The sequence below is a fragment of the Panthera leo genome, chromosome A2, assembly GCF_018350215.1.
Source record: "Panthera leo isolate Ple1 chromosome A2, P.leo_Ple1_pat1.1, whole genome shotgun sequence".
NCBI classification, from domain to species: domain Eukaryota; kingdom Metazoa; phylum Chordata; class Mammalia; order Carnivora; family Felidae; genus Panthera; species Panthera leo.
Genome location: NC_056680.1, coordinates 5,455,262 through 5,479,457, shown reverse-complemented (window position 1 = coordinate 5,479,457; position 24,196 = coordinate 5,455,262). Strand labels below are relative to the sequence as shown.

Genomic DNA, 24,196 nt, shown 5'->3' with positions numbered 1-24,196 from the left:
GGAAATTTTTGTGTGTTTGGGGGGGTGTATTCGTTCAGTCCAAGGCAGCGTTTCTTAGCTACCACAGACCAGGCGGGGTGTGAGTTTCTGAGCATGTTTAGTCCTGTAGCAGCTCAGGCGGAGCGGGATACCTGGGCTCTGTCAGAACTGGGTCACCCCTCCCCCGCCCACCAGGATGTGACCTCACACATAGGTCCACTTGGGCTAGACAGCTGTTGGCAGCCCGCCTGGAGCTGCAGCCACTGCTTGTTGTGTTTGGATGTGGCGTCCTACCCTTGCTGTCCCCTCCTCGTCACACTTCTCCTGGTGTTTATCCCTGATGGGTGAGACGGTGGGGGTACAGGGTCGACTTCACAGACCCCCAAGGAGATCATGTCTCCACTGGGTGCCAGTCAGGGCAGAAAGAAAAGACAAGAAGCAGGGATCGCTTTAAATAGGAGCTTTATGTGGTTCACGTGTGCAGTCAGGCACGAGCCCGGATGGTTCTGTGACTGCCAAGCTGGGATCCAAGGCTCCTGGGTTAGCAGGTGGCTGGGCGGGCAGGTTGTCCTGGGTACCCACACCTGTGGGCCTTACTGTCCCCTGGGGAATGGATGGCTCTCCAGAGGGTCTGCCAAGGAAGGGAGGGTGACTTCCATTGCCCCCCCACCCCCCAAGAAGATAGCAGCCCCTGGGGAAACGGGGTGTGGGAGGGGTTACCTCCTTCCAGGCACCGTGATCCCTTCCAGCCCACCTAGAGCACCTACATACCCTAGAAGCCAACATCGTCATACACCTCCGTTTCCCTGGCGGAAAGTACAGCTCGGTCAGTAAGGGTCACCTCGGCCCGTTGACCAGCCCCCTACCCCCCACCCCCAGCCAGGGCCAGTCAGTACTCACAGGGGCAGTAGAGCTGTTCTGGGCACGTAGCCATCTGCAAAAAGAGTGGAATAGGTGAGCTCCCGGCTCTGGTGGCGGCCCGTTTCCCTAGGACTTTCTGGCCTGACTTACATTTGCCCTTGGTGTCCCGGCACAGCATCTCATCCTTGTTGGTGAACTCGATCACCTCTAGGATCTCCCCACGCCGGATCCCCAGGTACTTGCCACCCCCGCGACGCGTCTTGGCGTTGGGATCGATCATCATCCTCGTCTGAATCACTATCTCTCCCTCAAACTGGGGAGGGAGAAGTTAGAGCTTTTGTTTTGTGCTGTCACCCCAGGGCTTTGGTCACCTAGGGCTGTGCCAGATCTCCCAGGGCTCCTGTTCACAGAGTTGTGGTGTTCACACCTTGAACTTCTTCCGGAACTCCCTCTCGGCTTTCTCTGCCTTCCGGATCTGCTTCAGAGACTTAAGGTCTGCAGGTGGCAACTGCTGGGGCTGGGGGGCCTTCTCCTTCCTGAGGAATTGGAGGGTCCTGAGCAAGATGTGCCCCCCACCCCACCCCCGTCCCCTTCCTGACCTCCCAGACCTCGGCCCCACCCCGTTCTACACACACCCTTTGCCCTGTGGTACCTGAGCTCTGGGTCTTGTGGCGGCCTGGGGGGTTGCTGCGTAGATGGCACCCCATCTGGGAGCGGGGAGAACACTGAGTTAGGGTAGGGACTCTTGGGCTAGGCCTCCCTTTCAACCCTGGTGGCTTGATTGGGAACGGAGCCTTCCCTGTGTCAGTTCTCAGGACGTCAGTCCCCTCCCAACCCTCACCCTGCCCACCGGCCCCATCTTCTCCCCAGGCCTTTCTCCTGGGCTGTGAGTTCTAGTGCATCGCCTTTCATTTTCGTAACTGTTACTGCATGATCGGCAAGGCTGAAATCGTCCACCACAGTAACTCCTTCCAACCCTCATGACAACCTTCCTCGTAGCGGAGAATACAGTCATTCCCAGCTTGCTGAGGAGGGAAATCAGGGCTCAGAGAGGGGTAAAGCGGTCTGCCCCCGGGTCATCCAGCTGGTGAATGGCAGAGGGAGGATTCCTCTGTGGGCTTTTGAGGCTATTTCATGTCTGTCTCCTAGGGTAGGCTGGCTTCTGGGAATTGTCATGGGATTTGGGTCAAACATAAGGTGAAAGCATATCCTTGAGCAAATGAAGTGGGCATCTGCGAAGGGGCTGGTGGGGTGGGGTTCTTGGACTGGCCTGGCTGCTGCTGAGACTGTATACTGTGAGTCTCCCAGGTCAGGGTTGACTTCCTGGCAAACTACCAGCCTTCCAGGCAGGAGCCTGCTGACTGAGGGTTTGGCTTACAGCGAGAGCCTCGTGAGTACCAGTTGAGTGAAGGATCCAGAACCTGAAGCCCCCGCCTTTTCACTTCAGACTCCAGCCTCCTTGGCCCGGTGCTCGGATGGTGCCGTCCATAGTCTTACCCAGGACACTCCCTCCCGCTGCTCCCACTCCTCCCGGAGGCACTCCGGGGCCCCTACCCCCCTGGCACACCTGTAGCCCAAGCTCCCTGGCAGTGGGACCCAAATCAGGCCACACAAGTAAGGCGGGCTCTGAGGATGGCCCCTTCAGGTCCTGGGACCACCTAGGTCTGGCCCCAGCGCCTTCCAGGGAAGCCCCCTGCTGTGCGAGGAGCCTCTGGAGGAGGGCCGCCACTGCTCCAGAGTGAGGCAGAGTGGGAGGCTAGACTTGGAAAGGCCAATAGCCTTTGGAACAACCGGTACTAACAGTGAGTCACCCCCCCCCCCCCGCCCCCCGACAGTGTCTGAGAAGGGAAAGATTTGGGAAGTGTATTTGATTGGAATCGCAAAGAACGACTGACCCGGAATGGGGAGAGACAGTTGTCCACTGGCAGGGATGGTGAGCAGAGGTGGGGATGTGCCTGGCCGGTTTGGGGCTGGGGACGGGGGCGGGCCATGCCTGCAAGACTGCTGGACAGTTACCAGAGTCACCCCCTCTCTCCCCATGTCCCTGTCCCGAAGAGCGGCCCCCAAACCCCAGCCACGGGAGGCTCACTGGAGCGGAAGCAGGAGGGGCCCTGCCAGGAAGCTCTGCTAACAGAGGGGTGTTGCAAGCAGCCCCTGAGGAAAGCCCAGGAGAAGCAGGAGGGGCTCGGGAAGGAGGAGTGCAGGCAGCAGACCTGGTGCGGGGGCTGGTGGGGAGGAAGCGGGCGCGTCCCAAAGGCACCCCCAGTAAAACGTTGCCCTGTAGGAAGCCCTTCCAAAGGTGGGGCGGGGGAACCGGGACCACAGGACCTGGGCTCCTCTGTACTGACAACGAGCTGGGGCAAGTTAGTTGGGTCAGGCTTCCACATCTGTAAAACGGGCATGATGTGGCCTTGGGGGTGGGTGGGAGGTCGTGCAGGGTCAGTGACGTGCACGTAGGGTGCCTGCACGGAAGCCGCTTTTTTTCCCCCCACTCGAAATTGGTGAAGGCATTGACCCTGCAGTGGACTGGACACGTTGGGTCGGCTCCGCCGTCCTCCTGCTCTCTCGGAGCAGAGACTGGGGAGAAGGGAGAAAAGGGGGCCTTCGGGACCCCGGAGCACAGAGTATCGAGGACCACAGGCTCAGGTGTGTCCGTCTCCAGCCCGTGCCCGAGTTCAGGCCCGAGTCCCGCGAGCACCTCCGACACAACAGGTCTGTGTGGAACCTGACCCCTTGTCCCCAGCTCAGGGTGCCTTGGCTCTGCACCCAGGCGTTGGGCTCGAAACGCGGGCCTCATCCGCGTCGTGGGCTCGCTCTCACCCGCCTGGTGGCTCACACACCACCAAGTCCTCGTTCGCAGTCTTCCGAGGCTCTTTCGCCCCTTCTGCCACCGCCCCGGGCCGCACTCCTGGCCAACACCGTACCCACTGGCTGCTCCGCCCACCAGAGGCTGGTCCGACCTTTCCGCAGGGCCTTTCCTGCTCTCTGCTTTCTCCCTCAGTGTTGCCAGGGAGACGGGTGGTCACTTGGCTTCAGCCGGCAGCGCGGCAGAATATGCCCTGGCGATGGATGGTCCCCGGGTGCCTGGGCGGAGGGTCTGGCTGAGGGCTCGGCCCCACCACCCACAAACCTCTGCCCTCGCCGCTGGGGCCGGAGTGGTCTGTGGGCCCCACGTCGTCATACAGCTCGTAGATCTCATCCTGGTCCCTGCAGAGATACTGAGATGAGGGCCTCTTGCGGCCTCGGGCCTGTGCCGGGGCCGCTTGCCCCCCACACTCACTGCGGGATGTCTTTCGTCTGTTGCTCCTGGAAGTGGATGGCAGCAGCGGAACGAGCCCTCCTCAGAGCTGTGGGGGGAGGAGAGCGGGAGGAGAGCGGGAGGGAGGCGGGCCCTGGCGGGAGCCTCTCCCCGGCTTTCTGCCTGGGCTGCCGCGACCCACCTGTGGACCCACCTGTGGCTGCAGCTGCGGCTCTCCGGAAGCTCTGAACGTCCCTGGGGCCTGGGGGCAGCGGGGGCTTGGCTGGAGGGGGTCCCAGGCTGCTGGCAGGGGGCAGAGGCCTCCGCCGGGGCGGGTGGCCCTGCTTGAGGCCCAGCCTCGACCGTCCGCTGTGAGTGAGACTGAGCGGGAGCCTGGGGCCGGGGCCCGCGACAGCAGTGGGGAGCGAGCTCTCCGAAACAGAGCCAGGGAGAGGGGGCTTTCTGGGAAGATCACCAAAGAACTCGGCATGCGGCCGCTTCTTGGGCAGAGCACTGGGCTCGGGCTGTGAGAACTTGCGGGGGGGCCCCTGGCACTCAGGCTGCAGGAACTTGCTGGGGAGTAGGCCAAACTCAGGCTCTGAGGCCACCCTGGGGAGGCCCCCCGGCTCGGGCTGCAGGGGCTTCTTGGAAGGTGCTTTGAATTCGGACTGCCGTGGCCTCTTGGGAACCACACTGACTTCCGGCTCTGAGGCCCTCCTGGTGAGGTCTCCAAAATCAGGGTGCAGGAGCTTCTTGGGGAGGTCACTCAGCTGAGGGGCTGGGATCTTCTTGGGAAATGTACTGAAGTCAGGCTGTGATGGGTGGGGGTGGGGCTCACTGGACTCAGCCTTCCAGGGGGGTGTCTGAGGGACCTCACTGAACTCAGGCTGCGGCAGGCACTTCTTAGGGAGCTCACCGACCTGAGGCTGCGGGGGCTTTCTGGGGTGCCCACCGAACTCAGGCTGTGGGGGCTTCTTGGGGAGGGTACTGACGTCAGGCTTTGAGGGGTGGGGGTGGGGCCCACTAGTCTCCACCTTCCAAGGGGGTGTCTGAGGGACCTCACTGAACTCAGGCTGCGGCAGGCACTTCTTAGGAAGCTCACCGACCTGAGGCTGCGAGGGCTTTCTGGGGTGCCCACCGACCTGAGGCTGCGGGGGCTTCTTGGGGAGGGTACCGAAGTTGGGCTGTGAGGGGTCTGGGGTGGCCTCGTTGGGCTCAGGCTGCTGTAGCTTTTTGGGGAAGGCGCTGGATTTGGGCTCTGGGGGGGGCAAGGCCTTTTGAGGGGCCCCGAGCTGCGGGAACTTCTTGGAGGGTTCACTGAACTCGGGTTTGGAGGGCTTCCTGGGCCGATCAGCGAAACTGGGCTGCGAAGGCTTCCTGGGCACTGCATTGAACTCGGGCTGCGGGGGCTTTTTGGGGTGCTCGCTTAGCTCAGCTGTTGGAAGCTTCTTTGGGGGTTTGTGGAACTCAGGCTTCAGGGGTTTTTTGGGGAGTTCACTGGTCTCGAGCTGAGAGGCCTGGAACTTTGCTTGAAGGCTCCGGAAGTCCTGATGGCTCCCCTAAGGAACATGGAGCCAGAGTCAGGCGGGGACTCTCTGCCGACGTCTCTTCCCCTGACTGTGTCCTTGGCTCTCTCCAGTGTTGGCTGAGGACTCCCACATTTGTCTCCAGGCTCCCCGGAGCCCTGACCACTTAGGCACTGCATATGTGCCCCCAGGCGCACCCCCATCAGGACCCAGGCCCCTGCTGCTCCCCCGGTCCCCCCTCAGTTGGTGGTGCCTTGCAGGTGTCCTTGAGATACCCCGTTCCTAGTACCTTCTGTTTTCATTTCAGAATACATCCAGAATGCAGCCACTTGTCACTGCCTGTACCACTGTCATGCGGGCGGGAGGAACCCAGGCCCTCCTCCTGGGTCTCCTGCCCCCCCCCCCCCACCGCCCCCCAGTCTCATCTCTGGCCAGGCCCTGCCCCCACAGCAACCAGAGGAATCCCCTCTGCTCAAAATCCAGCAATGTTCCTTTATTTCCCCATGGTAAAAGCCAAAGACCTCATGAAGGCCCTGAACCATCCATTGGCCTCCCCTACCTGGATCCTTCCTCGCCTGGCCACCTCCTCGTCCCCCTCGCCCTCCCCCCTCCCGTCCCCCAGTGTCTTGGGCCTTTGTCCTGCCCCCTTGCCCGTGACACTTCTCCCCATGGCCTGCTTCTCGCCTCTTCCACCTCCAGGTCTCTGCTCGTGATAATTTCTCTTCTTTTTTTAAAAAATGTTTATTTTTGAGAGAGAAAGGCAGAGAGAGAGAGAGAGAGAGAGAGAGAGGGACAGAGGATCTGAAGCAGGCTGTGTGCCGACAGCAGAGAGCCCGATGCGCGGCTCAAACTCATGAACCAGACGAGGTTGGATGCTCAGCCGACTGAGCCCCCCGGGCACCACATCTCTGATATTTCCTTATTAGAGAGGCCTTCCTCCTAGACCACCCATATTTTAAAAAAATTGATTCCCCCTCCCCTCCCGGTCCTCCCCGTCGCCCTGACCTGCATTTTACTTTTAGTACTTGCTGCAAAGTATCACAGAGTTTATTTGACACTGTTTCATAAATGTGCCCTGACTGTTCTGTTTTTTTGTTCGCTCTACCCTCCCCAGACCCCGTGGCAGGTCAGGGACTTGGCTCATTCGTTGCTCTCCTTCCAGTGCCTGGCACACTGTGGGGGCTCAGCAGAAATAAATATACACAAAGGCATATTCAGCCACGTCCAGTCTGTCACAAGCCTCGTGAAGAAAGAGACACAGAGACACAGAGGCCCGGCGGCAGATGTGGGCTGAGGGTCACAGTCCCACACACCCTTTGCTGACGGTCAGGGCACTCACAGTTGACCGGCAGGCAGGCCCAAGCGGCAGCACAGGCACGTGCACCTTGGCACACCTAGTCTGACCGGCCCTGTACCCTCTGTCACAGACACAGGCGGACAGGCCAGGCCGGCTCTGACCAGAGGTGGCCCTGCTGCAGGCCCCCAATCCTGGCTTCACCCGGGGCCTAGGAGATTGGGGAGTCGGGGTGGGGGCAGGGCAGAACCGTGTGGACTTTGCTCTCTTGTCTGTGCCTCACTTTCCCTATCCCGAGAACGAGGAAAGGTAGTGACTCCCGCCCCGGGGCCTGAAGTACCTCTATTAAAGCCCCCCTCCGGGAGAGGGTGGGGCCAAGGATTCCCTGGGTGACCCACAGGACCAGAGAAATCAGGATCAGCGGGTCATAACTTGGGTGACTGCTGGGGTGCAGGGTGGGCAGTGGGTACGTGACCCACTTCGTCACCCGTAGGAAGCCCCTGTGTTCACGCTGGTCTCCTGTTACCGGGCTGCTTTTCATGCTGACCTGTTCCTCCTGTTAAAGTCGAAACCTCAGCCTGGGCCATAGGCCCCTTGGAGCCCCGGCTGTCCCAGCAGTGAGTCCCGGCTGCTTCCCGCCTCTGGGCCTCTGAGATGGTCATTGCTGTTTACCTGGGTGGCTTTCCTAGCCCCTCTACCACTCACCTCTTGGAATATGCCCTCCAGTCTCCAACCACAGCACCCCTTGCCTGTGGCCAGTGGCGGTGGGGGGGGGGGGTCTCTTCTAGGGATGGGGGTTCACTCACCATGGCTACAGGCGGGTGATGGGCCACAGGGCGAGTGGGACCTGAGCTGGGCCGCTGCCTTCAGGAAGTGACTGTGGCTTCTGCTCCACGGGCCCCACGGGGGTGGGGGCTGATGGCGGGGTGGGGAGGACAGAGGAGGAAGGAAAGGAGGCGGAGACAGCCCCTGCCTGCCCCCAGATCCTGTCTGGCATTTGAGTTCCCGTCCTGCCCGCTGCTGTCTCTCCATGCTTTGGGCATCGGCCGTCAGCACATGCCCAACACGGTCACTAGTTTCTTGACTCTCTGTAGTTCCGAGGGCTGGCTGACTTCTGGTCTCCAGGGAGGACTCCTCGGGAGGGCGAGTTCTCTGTGGGTAAGGGGCATGGTCAGCTCTGGGCCGGGAGACCGAGGAGTTGGGGGAGCGTGATGAGGGAGGTCCTTCTGCCGGCTCTTGTTGCCTCATCCGCCTGCCTCATTTCCACACTTCCCCACGGATTCTCAGCTCTGAGCAGGACTTCCCTATTGTAGGGGCAGCTGTCTGTCACATGGGCCATGGACGCCGTGGTGGACAGGGGGCCCAGCCCGGACACCCTAGGTGTCCAGAGAGGGTGGGAAGAACATGGAGACAGCGGGGAGACCAGTGAAGAGGGGGTGAAGGGAGGGGCAAAGCCAGCGCTTGTTAGGGTCAGGCGCGCAGACCAGGGGAGAAGATCCCTCCTGGGAGAGTGCAGAGCCCTGATTCTGTTTGTCAATACACGGGAATGGCTTTTACAGAAAGATGGAAGGAAGCTCCTGGAGATTCTGACTTAATTGGCCTGCGCCTGGGGGTTTCTTAAACACTCCGAGGGGGATTCTAATGTGCCCACGGGTCACCCTGAGACCCCGTTAAAGTGCAGGTTCTGCCCCGGGTCTGTGGTGGAGCCTCAGATTCCTAGACACCCTAGGTGATGTCCCAGAGTAGCGAGGGTGTAGGAGGACACGGGAGGTTTGTCTTGAGGGGGCTGCATTCCCAGCTGGAGCCGTTCAGTGGCCGCCCTGCCGTGGAGGCCACCGGCCGCACGGTCGGAAATGACTCCGTTCGTGCCTAAGATGCACAGCTTGAGGATTCTGGAGCCTCTGTGCCCGCCCATCCTCACCACTGCACGGGCAGACACGCACCCTAGGTCACATTCCCAGATGTGGGTCCCCTCAGGAGTCCTGGGGGATCAGGGGTGATGAGATGTGGGTCCTCCCTGGGTCTCCGGGTGACCGACACTCCCAGTGTTTGGTGAGAGAGGGAAACGAATGAATGAAAGAAAAAGCGATTATTGGCCAGAAACACACAGTAGGTGCCCAATCCAGGGCAAAGCCAAAGGACTGGACACTGGTGACAATCTGGTGACTCCCCAGGCTCCAGGGCCAGCCACTCCGTGGGGACTCTGGATTTTGCAGTTGGGAGGGCTCCACCCTGGAGAGCCCTATTTTCCCACAGCCCCCCTTATGGGCATTCCCCCAACTACCCTTGGTGTTTGGAGCCTTTCCGGTGGCCGTAGGCTGGTCTGCACGGCGAAGCCATGAACTTGGGACAGGCGGGTCCACAAATGGAGCTGCGGGGACCAACCCCCGAAGTGAACACGCGGGCCTCAGTCCGCCTTGGGGAGTTGTGGGGGTGGGGAGGTGTCTGCTGGGACCAGCGTCTGGAGCCCTGGTTTAGGGAAGGGTACCGGTTCCGAGCACACGGCAGCGGGGCAGGGACGGGGGCGGAGTGGGCACGTTCAGCCGTGCACCTGGCTGCCCTGGCCGGAGGTGGGGGTGGAGTAGGGGATGGACGCGGCGGTGGAGGCCAGGCTGAGCCGCACGTGGTCCCCGTGCACGCAGTGGAAGAGGACTGAGCACGTGGGCGGCCCATCCTGGGGCCACGGGGCGCTCGGAGGAGCCAGGGGCCCGGGATGGGGGTGTTCGGATCCGTGTCAGAGGCAGGGCTCCGGGACGCGTGCCCAGGAGCCTTCATTTCCCCTCTCAGTCTGGTGACGAGCATGGTTGACAACTGCCGGGCGGTGGGCGGGTACCTGGCCGGCCTCACGGCTGACATAAGCCGCCTGCAGAGGCTCAGTGTTTCCACGTGACCCGCAGTCTCTTACCAACCTGTCCCCGCGGCGGGGGCAGCCAGGCCAAGTGGACGCCTGCAGGGACGCGCTTGCTGTCCTTCCCTGTCCCTTCAGATGGACACTCCTGGGCGCCCTCTGCTGGGCGGAGCCCGGGCCCCACGAGGACTCAGCTGTCAGGCATTTTGTGGTTGGGGGAGGGGGGACCATCTGTGGAATCAGTTTGGACGCATGGGCTTGGTGGGCAGAGGGACGTGAATCACTCAGAAACATTTCCCAAGTGTCCCCCCTCACCTGGTCCCTCTGAATCTTCACAAGGATTCCAGGGAGTGAGCAAGCATCGTGACACCCATCTTAAGGACTAACAAACTAAGAGGTGGGGAGGTTGAATCTTCTCCAGGGTCAGAGTCCTGGTTCCAAGGCTCATGGCAGAGAAGAGGAGAGCTCTGAGGGGGCCTGGAGCCCCAGGATCCCCCGATGGCCCACCTGGCCCCACAGCTGGCGCTCGGTGATACCTGCCTCAGCCTGGGCCTGGAGGTGCTGGTGGACAGACACCTGGCCTAAGCCAGCTGAGTCTCAGCTACAACCCCATTAAGGGCATCACAGCCCTGAAGCCCACCGTGACATCTCGGGTGGCCACAAAGGCAGGCAGGTAGGTGGGCAGGCGGGCCCCTGGGTGCAGGTGGGCCGATCCTAAGGGCACTCAGACCACCCCCCCACACCTGCCTTCAGGAGAGGATGAAGGGCCTCTCTGGAGTTTGGGGCTGTTCACCTGCAAGGAGGCTGGGGCGGTCTTGTTCACGGAAGGGCTATGCTCCCCGGGAGGAGAGGATAAGGGGGAAGAGGAGGGTGGTGAGGGAGGGCATGGGGAGGTTCAAGATGGGCCTTGTGGGCTATTAGGAGAACACGGTCTCCATCCAGAGAGCCGCGGGGAGCCACGGAAGGGTACCGGGTGGGCATCAGAAGAAACCCCCGTTTCCAGAGGTGATCAGATTGTTGGGGGGTTGGGGAGGGCAGGAGGGTTGTTGCTTCAGGTGCCTGAGGAAGGGAAAAGGTTGAGGCCTGGGCTAGGGGACCGTGGAGCCGGGAGGGACGCAAGACGCAGGAGGGAAAACTAGCCTCTGAAGGGTGGCTGTCAACAACGCAGAAGGCTTTCACATTCAGGAGGCTCGGCCCGCTGGGTTTTGGTGACTACAGGGCTGGGACAGCAGTGTGGCCCCAGAGTTTGAACGCGGACCCAGGACTGACTTCCCAGGAAGGAAGGGAAAATCCCTGTGGTTGGAAGACTGAAAGGGAAGTGGTGAAGAGGGAGGAGCCAGGCCCCCTGGGGCTGGCTCTGACCCACCTTCCTCTTCAGAGCTGGCCTAGGGGGAGAGGTGAAAGCAGGGAGCCAAAGAGGAGGGTCCCCAGGACACCGACCAAGACAAAACCTGAGCCTAGCCTGCCTGAGTGCCCAGCCCTGGGGGCCCTGTCACCTGTGAGTCCACACCGGCCTCAGGATTGGCGAGTGGCTCCAGCTGGGCCAGGCCCTGCCTCCCAGCCTGTCCTACCCCACTGATTCCTGGGACTTTTAAATAAACGTGGGATTTCCATCCCATCTGGTTTCTGGAAATGGTGGGACAAGACAGGACACTGGCAGTCCTAACTGCTGCTAGATAGGGTAGCACTGACCCGGGGCCCGGTGTTGAGGTGAGGTTGAGGGGAAGCTTGTCCCCTCCCAAGGTATGAGCATCCCAGGGCTGCCAGACTGTGCATTGGGAGGGGCAAGGGACCCAGACACAGCACAGGCTGGCTCATCGCGTCTCCTTTATTGTCCCCCCACCCTCTCCATCTTAGGCCCCGCGAAAACGACAAAACTACCCACACCCACAGTTGAGCCCCCCTCCCCCCCGCCCCCCGCCCGCGGCCGGATTCAGAACGGCGAGAAAACCGGACACTCCCCCTCTGCCAGCAGCGGAGACACCTTGGGTGCAAGCGGGGCCGGGTCTGGGTGGGGCAGAGGAGGGGGCGCCTGAGCCTCGGCCCCGCCCCTCGCCTCGGGGCCCCCGCCCTCCCCACCCGCGCGCTCCTCGGCCTTACCCGGCGGCGCGTCGGGGCGCGGCTGCCCGGGCGCCGGGGCCGCGGGGGCGATGGGGCGGTGGTCCTCCAGGTGCAGTGTCATGGCGGGCCGCGAGGCCGTGGAGAAGGCGCACTGCATGCACGAGTAGCGGCCGCGCGTGTGCTCCCACACGATGCGGCTCGGGGCCGCGTGCCCTGCGGGCAGGCGGGGCCCCCGTCAGTCCCGGAAGACCCTTCCACCCCCAAGGACGGCGGACGAGGACGAGTGCGGGTCAGATCTTTCCCCGCCTCCCCATCGGCTCCCGTGCACGGGCGGGTTTGGTCTGGCCGATCCCCTTCCCCGGATCGCGTCCCACCCCTCCGTAACTGGGGACACTAAACTTGTATCCGCATCCCCCGCTCCTACCCCTTGGAGCCACCGCAGGGGGAAGGACTCGTGAACCGGGCGCGGGTTTTACACGGAAACGCCGGCGCAGACGAAGGCTCGGGGGCCAATAATTTTTAAGGCAAAATCTTGTATTTCGTGGGTAGCAGTTGTGGCCACCTGGGAAGGGGTGGGCAACGCTGCCTCCCAGCATCCCCTGGGCCTGGCAGGGCGCAGGACAGAAATTCCCCTCCACCCGTCCCTGGTGGTCACCTGCACGCACCTGAGGGTGCGTCGGAGCCGCCCTGGGGTCTTCGCGGGCTGCCGCCGGCACCTGAGGTAAACGGGCGGGTCAAGGTCAGAAGTCCGCGCGAGCTCAGTTCACCCTTCAGGCGGCCCTGTTCCCACACTCACCTTGGCTCTTTTTCCAGACTGCGGCGCTGGAGGCGGGCGGCCCGGGCGCCGCAGCCAGGAAGGGGCGCAGGCGCGGGGGGGTTAGGCCAAAGGGCGCGGGGTTCAAGTAGGGCAGGAAGGGCCCGGTGGGGGCAGGGGCGGGGGTCGTGAAGGGCTCGAGCAGCGGGAACGGCAGGCCCGGCGCGGACGCAGCGTCTGACTCCTGGGGACGTTCGGGCGCCGGGGGCTCCTTGTCGAGGGCGGGGGGTGGCGGCGGGGCTGGGCTCTGCGCATGCTCGGCGCAAACATGCAGATGCTTGAAGAGCGAGCGGTGCGTGCGGAAGCGCAGGAGGCAGTTCTCACACCTGGGGGCAGGCACAAGGCTGGGCTGGGTCTCCTGGGGGACAAGGGTAGGGCCGATCCGATACTACCTGGGGGGCCGCCGCGCGAGGTCGGGAAGTAAGGAAGGGAGCATAAAGCCCAAATCACGTATCCCCCACTTGCGGGGGAGAAGCTTGCTCTAAGCGCCCCCCAGTGTGGCCGCGACCCTTCCAGACCCCTCCGAGTCCTTGCCCTGGGAAAACGAGATAGGAGGTCTCAATTTTGACTTAGGTGGCCGGTTTTCCTCCAGGCAGGGAAGGAGGGACTGGGCGGAGACACAGCACGTATGCTCCGCCCCTTTCCGAGCTCGGGCCCCCGCGTCTCTGCGACTCGCTCCAGCAACCAGTCCCTTTAGCGCAGGCAAGGGCAGGCCTTGCTCGAGGCTGCGCCCACTGCCGGGACCAACCCCCTTGACTAGAAAGGGACAAAGGCCTGGACCCCAGGTGGTGGCAATCAAACCAGGGGTGGGAGAAGCTGCCTGGGGCCTGGTCACGGAGCACAGGTGGAAGTCGAGATGGTCAGGGTCTCACTTGAAGTAGCGATTGGGTTTGTAGTGCAGCTTGCCATGTGCCACCAGTTCCTGCATGGTGGGGAAGGTCTCGGTGCAGCTCAGGGCGGAACAGCGGAAGAGCTTGCCTGGCGGGGCACGGATGAAGGACACAGGAGTGGAGACCGGTGGCCAAGGCTGGCCTGGAGGCTCTGCCTGCCTTCCACCTGCCTTCCACCCCAACTGCCTCCCCACCACCTGCTCTGGCCCTACCTTCCAGGGACTGTGTGGGTGGGCAGTGGGTACGCAGATGCTGTGCCAGGTCTCGAACACTGGGGAAACTGAGACAGCATCCAGGGCTGGAGCAGGGTATCTGCTTCCCTGAAGGATGCACAGAAGTGGAGGGGGTGTCACTCACCCTTCCCCCATCCACGCTGTCCGGAGTTCTGCCCCAGAGAGGCTGGAATGACGCTACTGGTTTCCTATCAAGGCCTTTACCCTCTGCTTCCCCCACCAGACTGAACTACCGGAGGGCAGGGGCTGAGCTGGCGTGGCTCATCACTGTAGCCACAGCCTGGGGCGCACTTGGTGCTCAATGGTGATTCCCTCTAGATGAGCCCCAAGTCTGGAGATACTCTGTACTCCTCTCCATTATTCCAAGGCCTGTAATCCCCCCCCTCCCCTCCCCCCCCACCCCCCGCAGAAGGTTCCATCACAGATCACCTGGTTGTTGGCGTCGTCTGGGAGGCCTCAGGTCCTCGCTGGTCCCCGAGACTGTGCTGGTTGGGCCAAGGCCAGATCCAGGGCCAGGCTGGCCACTGTCTGGGGCTGAAGGAGCACCCTGCTGGGACCCTCCAGGCCCTCCGCGGTCCCACACTGGGGGTGTGGCTGCCCGGTCAGGGCCTGGGTCCTCCCCCATGGAAGAGGGGGGGGCTGCGGCAGCCGCGACTGGGGACAACACCTCCTTGTCAGTCTCACTGAAGCTGGACTCTGCAGTGGCCGGCATGTCCGGGCTGGGCCCCGAGGGTTCCTCCTCCTAGTGGAAGGAAAAAGCAGGGAGAACCCCTCTGGGCCCACGTCGGCCTGGATCAGCCAGGGTCACCCCTCCCGCCCCGCCAAGACCGCTGGACATTTGTGAAGTAGCGAATGCCCTGGAGACATCACCTGGATGGTCAGCCCCCATCCTAGGGAATCATCATCAAGGGAGGGCAGGAGGGAAAGAGTGGATTGAGCCTCCTGCGTTCCACCCTCTGAGAGGGAACTGGAAGGTGACCCAATCGCAGAAAGGGGTATGTCAACAATTACTCATGTGAAAGAAGTCCCTCGACCCAAACTAGGGCCGGTGGGATGTCCCTTACACAGCAGAGGCGTGGCCTACAGGGAGCGGGCGGGACGAAGATTATACAGACGGGGCTCTGAATAGGGCGCCGCTAGGAACATGCTGGAGGGGCCAGGAGTGGTCCAGTGGATCGTGTGAGGACGGAAATATACACCCTCCCGGCTCCAGCTGTGCAGTCGAACCTGGGGGTGCTAAGACCCGGATGTAAAAGGACCAGGGGCGGAGCCCAAGCGCTGTAGGCGTGGCCCAGTCGAAGCCAGGCCAGGAAGCAGGGGTGGGGTGCTTCCCCAAGTGACAGCCAGCGGCGGGAGAGTGCCCGGATGTGGGGGCGGGGTCGACCGGACGGTGCGCATGCGACAGGGCCGCGCCCCGCCAGTACCCGCCGGTTCGTCGCGCCCGAACCCCCGGCGCCGCGCTCACCATCCTCGACCCGGCTCAGCCTCTTGTTCCTGCGACTCCGGCGGCTCCGGCTGAGGCTGTGGCGACTCCCTGGACGGCCGCGGGCTCGCGCTCACGTCGGCGCCATTTTCCGCCTGCCAGCTCTCGCGAGAGCGGGGCAGGCCCTGCGCAAGACGCCCCCCGAGGGGGCGGAGCCTGGGATCTGGGTCCTCCTGGAGAGCCGTATAGGCGGCGCTCGCTACGGGTTTGCAAGCCCGGGCCTATCAAAGAGTTCCCCTTTAAAAGTCTGTGCCCAGGGATCCTGGCTTAAAATCATTCGGAACCTCTGTTCTCCTTTGCAAAATGGGTATCTTTATCCCCTCCCTTCCCGTCACCAGTTCTCGAAAGGGGGCACACAGCCGTTCTTCTGTTTGAAGAGGTCGTGATGATTGGGCTGCCTCTTTAGAGGGAAATTGCCAATGATCGTCAAAATTGTCAATGAACTTACTTCTGAAGTTGAAATGGGCCCCTTGTGATAGCCAAGGGCAAGAAACAAGCCAAGGGCAAGAAACCTGACCTCAGGACAGGTGTAGCTTAAGGATGGAGAGCCCTGGGTGGAATGAGTCACCTATCCATCCTACATTCCTTGAGCGCCAACTGTGTGCTAGGCATTGGGTACCCGAGAACCAACAAAGTCCCTCAGGGCAAGGGACTGTGCCTCAGGGGCCTGCTCACATTTTAAAATAGGGAGACAGACAATGAATCAACAAATACAAAAAACCATCTTAGATTATATTAAGTGCTACAAAGAAAAAAAAAAACACACACACGGAAGAGAAACCTCTCTGGGAGTTGACTTTTGAGCTGTTATCTGATGGTCAGGAAGGAGTGAACAAATGGAAGGTCAGGGGACTCTGGGAAGTGGATAGTGGGTGCAAATGTCCTGAGGTGGAGAAAGACAAGCTTGTCTTTTTCAAGGATTAGTGAGGAGATCGGCTTACTGCTGAAACAGAGTGGAGGCAGGGTATGGAGGTCAGAAAGTGAACTTGGTGCAGGGAAGGTCACACAGCGCCTTGTGAACCATGGAGAGAGAGCGAGGAGTGTGGTTCCTGTTCTCACCATTGATGAATTTTTAGCAGGGGGAGGTCCACCATTTGATTCCTGGGTGTTTGGAGGGTGGGCAGTTGGGGGGATGGTAAAGTGGATCTTTGATCTCAGATCTCTATAATACATTGTGTAATATTCAAGAGGTGTCTCTTGAGTTCTGGGCAAGTATGGACTTTATGTGCAGTGTATTTTCATCTGTGTACATAAGATGTACCTATGTGCCTTTATATGCAGAAATACTATTGGAAGGAGACATTAAAAAACTGGGGAGGGGAACAGATTTTCAAGTGAGGGTGAGACAGACTTTTCACACGTGCTGTTTGAATTTAAAAAAATGTTTTTTTAATTTGTCATTAATACAGTTAAAAACTCATAAAACAAAAACAAAACAAAACAAAAAAAAAAAAAAAACAGATCATTTGGGGCACCTGGGTGGCTCAGTTGGTTAAGCATCCAACTTTTGATTTTGGCTCAGGTCATGATCTCATGGTTCGTGAGATCAAGACCCGTGTCGGGCTCTACACTGGGTATGGAGCCTGCTTGGGATTCTCTCTCTCTCCCTCTCGCTCTCTCTCTCTGCCCTTCCCCTGGTTGCTCTCTCTCTGTCTCTCTCTCTCCCTCTCTCAAAATAAATAAATAAACAACACAAAACCCAAACAGATCATTTGGTGCTGGGTGGAGGTGTCTTTGTGTGTGGAGGGGGGTTGGTGCAATCTGGGGAAGGGTGGGGTGAGGCCTCAGAAGGACAGGCCACCCAAGGAAGGGAGAGGAGGGGCCAGGCTTAAGAAATTCTAGAAGTCAACAGGATGTGGGGCTGTGGAGTGGGCAGGGCCAAGGTGATTCTGAGGTTTGCAGTCTGAAGATGCTGTAACCTAGATGTGAGGCCCAGAATGTGCTACTTCCTGCAAATGGGCTGACTGCCGTGGCAGTGGGGCCCCAGGGCTGTACCCCAAAATATCAAGGGGCAGGCAACCTGCATGGTGAGTTCAGGGACAGAGAAGGGAGGCGGAAGCCCCGAGTCCTCTCCAGGAAATGCCCAGCTGATGAGGTTGGTGGCTTATGCAGTTCCTCCCCAGCCTGTCCTAGCATTTAAGTGTCATAGAGAGCTACACAGTGGTGGTTGGGCAGTGGAGGGGCAAACGCCAGAGATAGAGGAAACCAGGGACATTCAAGCGACCGGTTAAATGCTTTTGTATAATTGTTGGCTAATAAAAGAGTTGGTGAGGACCGGTTGCAACCTTGTGATTTTTTTGTTTGTTTGTTTCCAGCCCACTCAGCTTCCCATGATAGGTACAGAAGAGAGAGGGTTCAGACCTGCAGAAGGTTCTGCTGGACAGTCTTTCACTGATACCTCATCTCCCATGGGTAGGTGTCCTCTGCCCGGACTTCTGTCACAGTGGAGATCGGTGTATGTGGTGTTTGCCTTCAAGATCTGCTCACGCCAACCCTTTTCTTCCATCTCTTGGCTCCTCCAGCAATGCCCGCTCCTTCTCTGCATTCCCTCCCCCTGCCCCTGGCCCTTCTCTGGCCCAGTCCTGACACCAGGAGTCTGGCTCTGTCTCTCCTGGACTGGCTGCTCTTTGAGGGCTGAGCACAGAGTGGGTGTCCATCTGGAAAGTCAGGATCCTTACGCTCAGACCATGGCAGGACCCCCAGCAGTTTCCAGCTGTATCTGCAGAGAGTTCTGAAAGGCTCAGACTCCATCACTGATTTGGAAACATCTGGGGAGACCAGTAGCCAGGCTGATCCCCTAAATTCATAACAATAAGTACAGAAAGCCAGGGCCATTGGATATCAGAACCAGTCCTGACCCCAAGTGAGTGAGAGCTAAGAAGGCAAAGACATGGGGTGGGGGGCAGGGGCCGGGGGTGGCCCAGGGTGCATTGTGAGGGGTTGTGTGGGACCTGCCTGCCTCCTCAGGGTCCAGGCAGGTCCCAGACGGGCCTGGGGGCTGCAGATTCAAAGCTGACAGGACCCACCAGACCACTTTCTGCAGGAAAGCAGGGATGCACATGGCCAACAGTGGGTGAGCCAGTGAGTGAGCAAACTCCAGCTTTGGGAGAGGCCAGGTGGGGGCATACATGAGTTCAAGGCTTGGCTCCGTGGAATCTTGGGCACATGATGAAACTTCTCCCAGCCTCCATTTTTTTTCACCTGCAATTGGGGTATATTTGGGGCACCTTCCTCATGGGGTTGTGAGATGGTAGTTCTTGTTAACGCTCAGTAAATTAATCCACGCTTTCACCTGGCCAATGTTTATTGCCTCAGTGGTGAGAGAAAGAGGGGGGCGGATCTCACCTGTCAAGGTGTGCCCCCAACTGTGCTTGGCACTTGGCCCACGGGACACAACTCACATATATGCACAAGGCAGCTGGGAGGTAGATTCCGATGTTAGCCCTGTTTGACCCAGGAGGCAATGCGTGTGACCTGGGGGAGGCCAGGGCCCTGCGGTGGCTGCAGGGGTGAGCCCCAGCCCCAGTGGTGACCCAGAGCCTGGGCTGGGCCGGACGCCACAGGACTGGACCTTCTGGCCAATGCGGCCAAGGAAAACGAGGCCCCTGCCAGCAGGGCCTGGCAGGCAGTCAGGCAGGAGGCAGAATCCGGGGCCGTCTCTCAGATCTTCTCCACGTAGTTTCCTGGGAAGAGGCCCTCCTGGCCATGCAGCCGGCCTTTCCACCAGCCGGAGGAATCTGTGGGTGCGAGGGGAGTGTGAGGCGGCACCCCGCTTGCCCGGGAGACAGCTTTCATGCTGGCTCCGCGCCTGTCTTACTCATCTCCACTGGCGTGGCAGAAGGCAGACGCTGAAGAGAACTGTCCACAGATGGAAGGGAGGGAGGGATGGACACATGGTTTTCCTGCCACTGCCTCACACTCTGTCACATTCTAGACCATTCTCTTGTGCTCTTCCCTCATCGTCTCTTCCTACAGGCGCCTCCCCACACTCCCCATGATGGACCAGTTAATAACCCCGTTGGGGCTCCCCATGTACCCGCAGGGGGTGCTGTTGAGTCCCAAGCCCCTCTGGGGGCAGCCCAGGGGACTAAGGTAGGAGGTGGCCTGGGTCATCTGGGCATGACCCATTTTTTACTCACGAGGGGTCTCTTGAGGTAGGTTCTGCTATTAGCCCTGTGCTTGACAGGAGAGAAAAATGAGGCCCAGGGATTGGGTCTGCTGCTGTGAGGCCAGGTCCCCAGAGTGGCTTAGGAGGGAACCTCCAGACCCAAGGCCTTCGGGCGTATGCAGCCACTGGCCCGGAAGAGAATATCTCCAGATGGGTCTGGTTGCTTCTGTTCTCCTCGGGAGAATGGGGGGGGGGTTGCAGGAGAGCAGGAATGGGGGTTTTCACACACACACCTTCCATGAGGATCTCGATGACCTCGTTCACGTTGAAGCTCAGCTCGTCCACATCTTGGCCCACGTACTGGTACAGGGCCCGGCACCGTGGGCCATGCGTCCGAGGCTGGGGCTTGGGTCGGCCCACGCCCGGCACAGGTCGCTGCCCCACACTGCGCTTCCTCTGCATGCTGTGGGCACAGGGAGCGCCCATCAGAGTCCAGACACTCCCCTGCCCCCTGTGCACATCCTGGGGCTGCCCTCTGTCCTCACCTACCCTGCCACACCCTGGTCAGGCACGTTAAGGAATTCTGTGTTGTGCTCCGAGGGGGGCCGTGCCCGGGGGCGTCTGCTGGCCCTCAGGGCTGACGACGGAGGGCCCCGGGGAGGCTGCTGGAAGCCCCCTCCAGATGGGATCTCTAGGGGCAGGTCCCCCCTTCTGGCCAAGGGGGGCACCCCATTGCGGTCCAGGCCTGTGGCAGGAGCAAGAGTGGGGGCATTTATCAGGGTGATGGTAGGAGGATTTGGGGAGGATTTGGCTCCAAGTTCCTCATCTGAGAGAGAAGGCAGCCAGCCACATGCTCGACTCAGCATGGTAAGTGCTGGCCCAGAGGGAGGCCCTTCAGGGGTTAAGATTTCCTCCATCCTGTTCTGTAGGAGGGCTTTTGTGGGTGGGTCTTGGAGGATGAATAGGAGGTCAAGCTGAGAGAGAATTAGGGAGACCAGCGGAGCAAAGAGCCCTAGCAAAGGCTTGGAGATAAGAACAAATTGGTTAAATTGGCCAAATAAGATGTAGCTTGCATGACAGGAGTCGAAGATGGGAGGAGAGAAGAGGTCGGTGGTTAGCTAGGGTTGGATTCTGAAGGGTTTTGAATATCAAACTAAGCTTAGTCTGTATTTTGTGGAAGATGGGGAGCTATGGAGAGTTCTGGGCAGAGAACAGAGTGGCCCACTCTGCTGACAGCATGTCTGGCTTAAGTCGTGGAGCACACAAAAGACAAGGGAAGACACGTCTTCTCACCTCTGGGAGGCCCAGGGGCTGCCCGGGTGGGGGCCTGGGCTGCCCTTCGAGGTCTTCCCTGGGCCATTCCCTTCCGTGTAGGCTCTGAAAGGGGAAAGGACATGGGAATTTGAACGGTGGCCAGACCGCAGCAGGCTCTTGGCCCCGCCCACAAGTCCAGTCTGCCCTGTGGCCCCGCCCCGGGCCCCGCCCCCTCAGACTCACTGGCTGTCCCATCAGCACCGACCCTGGAACCCTGGCTCTGCCCAGTAATTGGCTCCTCCCCCCAGGACTCACCTCTCATTGGCCTGGCTCTCTGGTCCCGCCCATAGTGGGGGGGGAAATCGCCTCCGTGGCCCCGCCTCCTCCGCATTTCTCTCCCACTCATTGGTTACCTCGCTGACCCAGCCCTCTCCGTGGCTGCGACCTCCCTATTAAATATCTCCAGACTCACCCCTCCACGGCCCTCACCTGCTCTCGACCCGGCCCCACGGCCTTGATTTGTCCCCCTCGCTGGCCCCGCCCCCACAGGTCCCGCCTCTTTGGCTCCGCCCTCCAGTTCTGCGCAGACTCACTGGAGCTTTTGGGCAGCCCGTCACCCACGCCGACCGTGAGGGACCGGCCGCTAGCCTTGAGCACAGCCACGTCGCCGGAGCCACGGGAGAAAGTGACACTGCGGGTGCCACCTCCGCCCCAGCCCTCCTTCTTCACTCGGAACTGTAGTCTGTGGGGAGAGGAGGCAGCTGCGGGGAGGCCCACTCCCCAAGCGCGGTGGGAGAGGGGGCGCCGTGCTCAGCCCAGCCCGAGGACGCGGGCGGGGGGGGGGGGGGTGGCGTACGTGTCGCTGAAGGTGAGGGGCAGGACCCTCCGCGTCGCCTCCTCGAAGCGCTTGCTCAGGAGGCTGATGAATTCGGTCTTGAAGACGCTCTCCAGGAAGCTGTCGGCCGCGTCTTCTTGGAGGATGAAGAAGTCGTCCTGCCGCGTGCTGGGGGCGGGGTGGGAGGAAAGGCCGGTGAGAGGGGTAGTGGTGGTGGCAGGACTGACCTGTGAGACGCGACGGGGAGGGTCGGGTGAAGGCAAGTGAGGGGTGACGCAGGCCGGGGAAAAGGCGGGGGGGCGGGGAATGGCAAGGAGCTGGGGAAGATGGTCAGAGAGAAGCGGCAGGTGAGGGGACAGGTGCTGTTGGCAAACAGGGATCGTGAGTGTGGGGGCAGGGGCAGGTGACAGGTAGGGCCTAGAGGGTGACAGGTATAGGGGTAGGTAGCATGGTCGGAGTGACAGATGGGGTAACAAGTGTGAAGGCACCTGAGGATGGCAAGGGGGCAGATGAGGGTGAGTGGGGCAGGCGAGGGCCTGGCCTCACCTGAGGGAAACTCCCCGAAGGGCCTGGATCTCCACCTTCTTCTTCAGGATCTCACGCACCTGGCCCTTCTCTGGTCCTTTCTTCACCTTCTCCCGCCCGATCATATACACACACTTGGGCGTCAGGATCAAGTCCCTCTTGATGGGCTGTGAGGACGCAGGGCCAGAGCTGGTGGCTGGAGCCCTGGACATGGGCCGCCTGGCTCTAGGGGATCAGCCTCGGGGAGGGGGGTGGTGAAGGACAGGCCAGCTGAGGGTTTCCCTCCATGTGAAGATGTAGGAGTGGTTATGTTATGTAAGAAATAGGAGGCTAAGTAAGGGTACATTGGCTAGAGAGAGGTTTCTGGGCCATTGAGCGGGTACAGGATAGGTGAGGGTGTGTACCTGCTGGACGTGGGTGCCCAGGCCAGGTGAGAGTGCACCCGTGCACAGGTGTATCTGGGCCAGATGGAGATATGGCTACGTGACCGATCCATCTAGACTGTCTGAGGGTATACTTAAGGGATAGCTGTGTCCAGGATAAGCGAGGGTGGTCCAATGGTCAGGGCTTCTGGGTGAGGTGAGGGTGCAATTGTGGACAGCTGTGTCTGGCCAGGTGCGGCTATATGTGATGGGCAGATGTGTCTGGGCTGTATGAGGGCATATTTAACAGACAGATGTAGCTACACTACGCGAGCGTATGCCTGTGGACAGGTGTATGTGGGCCGGATGAAGGTGTGCCTGTGATGGGACAGGTGTATCCAGGCAGGGTGGATGTGTACCTCAGGACGGGTGTGTCTGGGCCGGGCGAGGGTGTACCTCTGGTGGGGATGCCAGCCTGAGGCCAGGGCCCCAGACATGTCCCCCTGCTAGTGCCTCACCTTGAAGCGGCGGTCGTACTTGGTGACCGAGTCAGCGAAGTCCAGGCGTTCCCTCTTGCCCAGGAACCGACGCAGCTCCGGCCGCTCCTCTAGCCCCAGGTAGTCCCCGACGAAGTTCCGGTTGATGCTGTTTCGTCTCCGCTCCTTCTTGTTCAGCAGGATGTTGGACGCTGTGGAGATACAGGGTGGGGGGCAGAGCTCGCGGCCTGGCTCTTCCGAGTCGGTCTGCCCCCTCCCCGAGCCTCCCACCCGCAGGCTCTCACCTTCCTCCCGCATCTCTTCGTACTTCCGGACTGCCACATGGCGTCGCCAGGCCTTCTGGATGGTGCGGGCAAAGCCATCGAACTTCCGCTCTCGCATCTCCTCCAGAAGGAAGAGCTGTGGGCAAAAGAGGGGCGGTGGGTCTTTCCCGATTCCACCCCGCCCACTCGCTCTTGCTTATGGGCACCTGCACACGTGCACAGATGCTACGGTCAGAAACATTTTTTCTTTCTCCACATGACCGGACACAGGGTTCCCTCCCAATATGGGGCACAAGCCCCCGTGCAAAATTGGAAAACTGTGGGCTGGTCTTGTGGGCTTCAAATCCCAGCTCTGCCTCTGACTAGCTGTGCAGGCTCACCAGACATGGCATAACATCACAGTTTCTGACTCTGCTAATTAAGGGGATGGCATGTCACCCATGTGTGGTGCACCCCAGTTTCACAGATGGTAGGAATGTGAACCAATGTGCATCTTAGAAGACCAACACAATAGTGTAAATATGAAAACCTGATGTACAGGACTGTGCTGTACCCAGAGACCATCTGGTTGTTCAGTGTACAACCTGCACAGCCATACATGCCAGCCCTGGAAAAGCAGCTTTTTGCAGAAAGCAGACTTCTGACTTTTAAGAGTCTCTGTCCAGAGGGGATTTAGGGTATAAACTAGCTTAGTGCAAGTCAGAGTTGAAATGCCGTGAAGGATGTCTATTCACTTAGAATAATAGCAGCGAACTTATCAAGGAGAGGAACTCACTGGATATGAAGTTATAAATCTACAGTAACAAGAACAATGGGGGTGCTGGTCAGAGAACAGGACAACCTATTGCAGTAGGACAGATGGCTCGGGAACATTGTCATTCAAACGGAAATCTAGCAATAAGAGGGACAGCATTGTCAGTCAGGGAAATACTGAAATGGAAACTATTGAAAATAAAATTAGGCATTCTTTAGAAAAATAATTAGCACGTCACCCAGAGGGATTTGTCAAATACTCTGATACAACATCAGTGCTTAAAGCCTGGCTGCCTGCTTTGCTGACCAAGATGGTTGACGGTTGGTGAAACCCCAGGGGTCCCTGCAGGGACTAAAATAATCCTGCAGATA

General features: G+C 60.2%; 3 protein-coding genes across 6 annotated transcripts in view; all 3 read right to left on the bottom strand.

Annotated features, from left to right (window-relative positions):
• Positions 1 to 424: 424 nt before the first annotated feature.
• Positions 425 to 8,063, bottom strand: PRAM1 (PML-RARA regulated adaptor molecule 1). Its single transcript, XM_042928218.1, has 10 exons — positions 7,705 to 8,063; positions 4,293 to 5,637; positions 4,121 to 4,187; positions 3,971 to 4,047; positions 1,493 to 1,547; positions 1,268 to 1,376; positions 991 to 1,153; positions 880 to 913; positions 751 to 785; positions 425 to 610 (listed from the first exon to the last, which is right to left on the bottom strand). The coding sequence occupies exons 1-9, from the start codon at positions 7,705 to 7,707 to the stop codon at positions 752 to 754; spliced, it is 1,887 nt and encodes a 628-aa protein (XP_042784152.1). The 5' UTR covers positions 7,708 to 8,063; the 3' UTR covers positions 425 to 610; position 751.
• Positions 8,064 to 11,670: 3,607 nt separating this feature from the next.
• ZNF414 (zinc finger protein 414) lies at positions 11,671 to 16,145 on the bottom strand. 2 transcript variants are annotated; one of them, XM_042928207.1, is made up of 8 exons: positions 15,210 to 16,145; positions 14,174 to 14,486; positions 13,724 to 13,831; positions 13,494 to 13,599; positions 12,604 to 12,947; positions 12,473 to 12,523; positions 11,847 to 12,020; positions 11,671 to 11,753 (listed from the first exon to the last, which is right to left on the bottom strand). In XM_042928207.1, the coding sequence occupies exons 1-8, from the start codon at positions 15,210 to 15,212 to the stop codon at positions 11,680 to 11,682; spliced, it is 1,173 nt and encodes a 390-aa protein (XP_042784141.1). In that variant the 5' UTR covers positions 15,213 to 16,145; the 3' UTR covers positions 11,671 to 11,679. The 2 variants fall into 2 exon arrangements, with proteins under 2 accessions (XP_042784141.1, XP_042784142.1); XM_042928208.1 differs by lacking the exon at positions 15,210 to 16,145 and adding an exon at positions 14,809 to 15,184.
• A 2,368-nt stretch (positions 16,146 to 18,513) lies between these two features.
• Positions 18,514 to 24,196, bottom strand: part of MYO1F (myosin IF) — a 32,288-nt gene continuing 26,605 nt past the window's right edge. For all 3 annotated transcript variants that reach the window (XM_042928205.1, XM_042928204.1, XM_042928203.1), the window contains exons 20-28: positions 23,093 to 23,207; positions 22,830 to 22,999; positions 21,971 to 22,116; positions 21,446 to 21,592; positions 21,183 to 21,331; positions 20,629 to 20,712; positions 19,885 to 20,080; positions 19,629 to 19,798; positions 18,514 to 18,964 (exon numbers count right to left, since the gene is read on the bottom strand). In XM_042928205.1, coding sequence (XP_042784139.1) covers positions 18,888 to 18,964; positions 19,629 to 19,798; positions 19,885 to 20,080; positions 20,629 to 20,712; positions 21,183 to 21,331; positions 21,446 to 21,592; positions 21,971 to 22,116; positions 22,830 to 22,999; positions 23,093 to 23,207 — 1,254 coding nt within the window. In that variant the 3' untranslated portion in view covers positions 18,514 to 18,887. The remainder of the gene's footprint in view (positions 18,965 to 19,628; positions 19,799 to 19,884; positions 20,081 to 20,628; positions 20,713 to 21,182; positions 21,332 to 21,445; positions 21,593 to 21,970; positions 22,117 to 22,829; positions 23,000 to 23,092; positions 23,208 to 24,196) is intronic.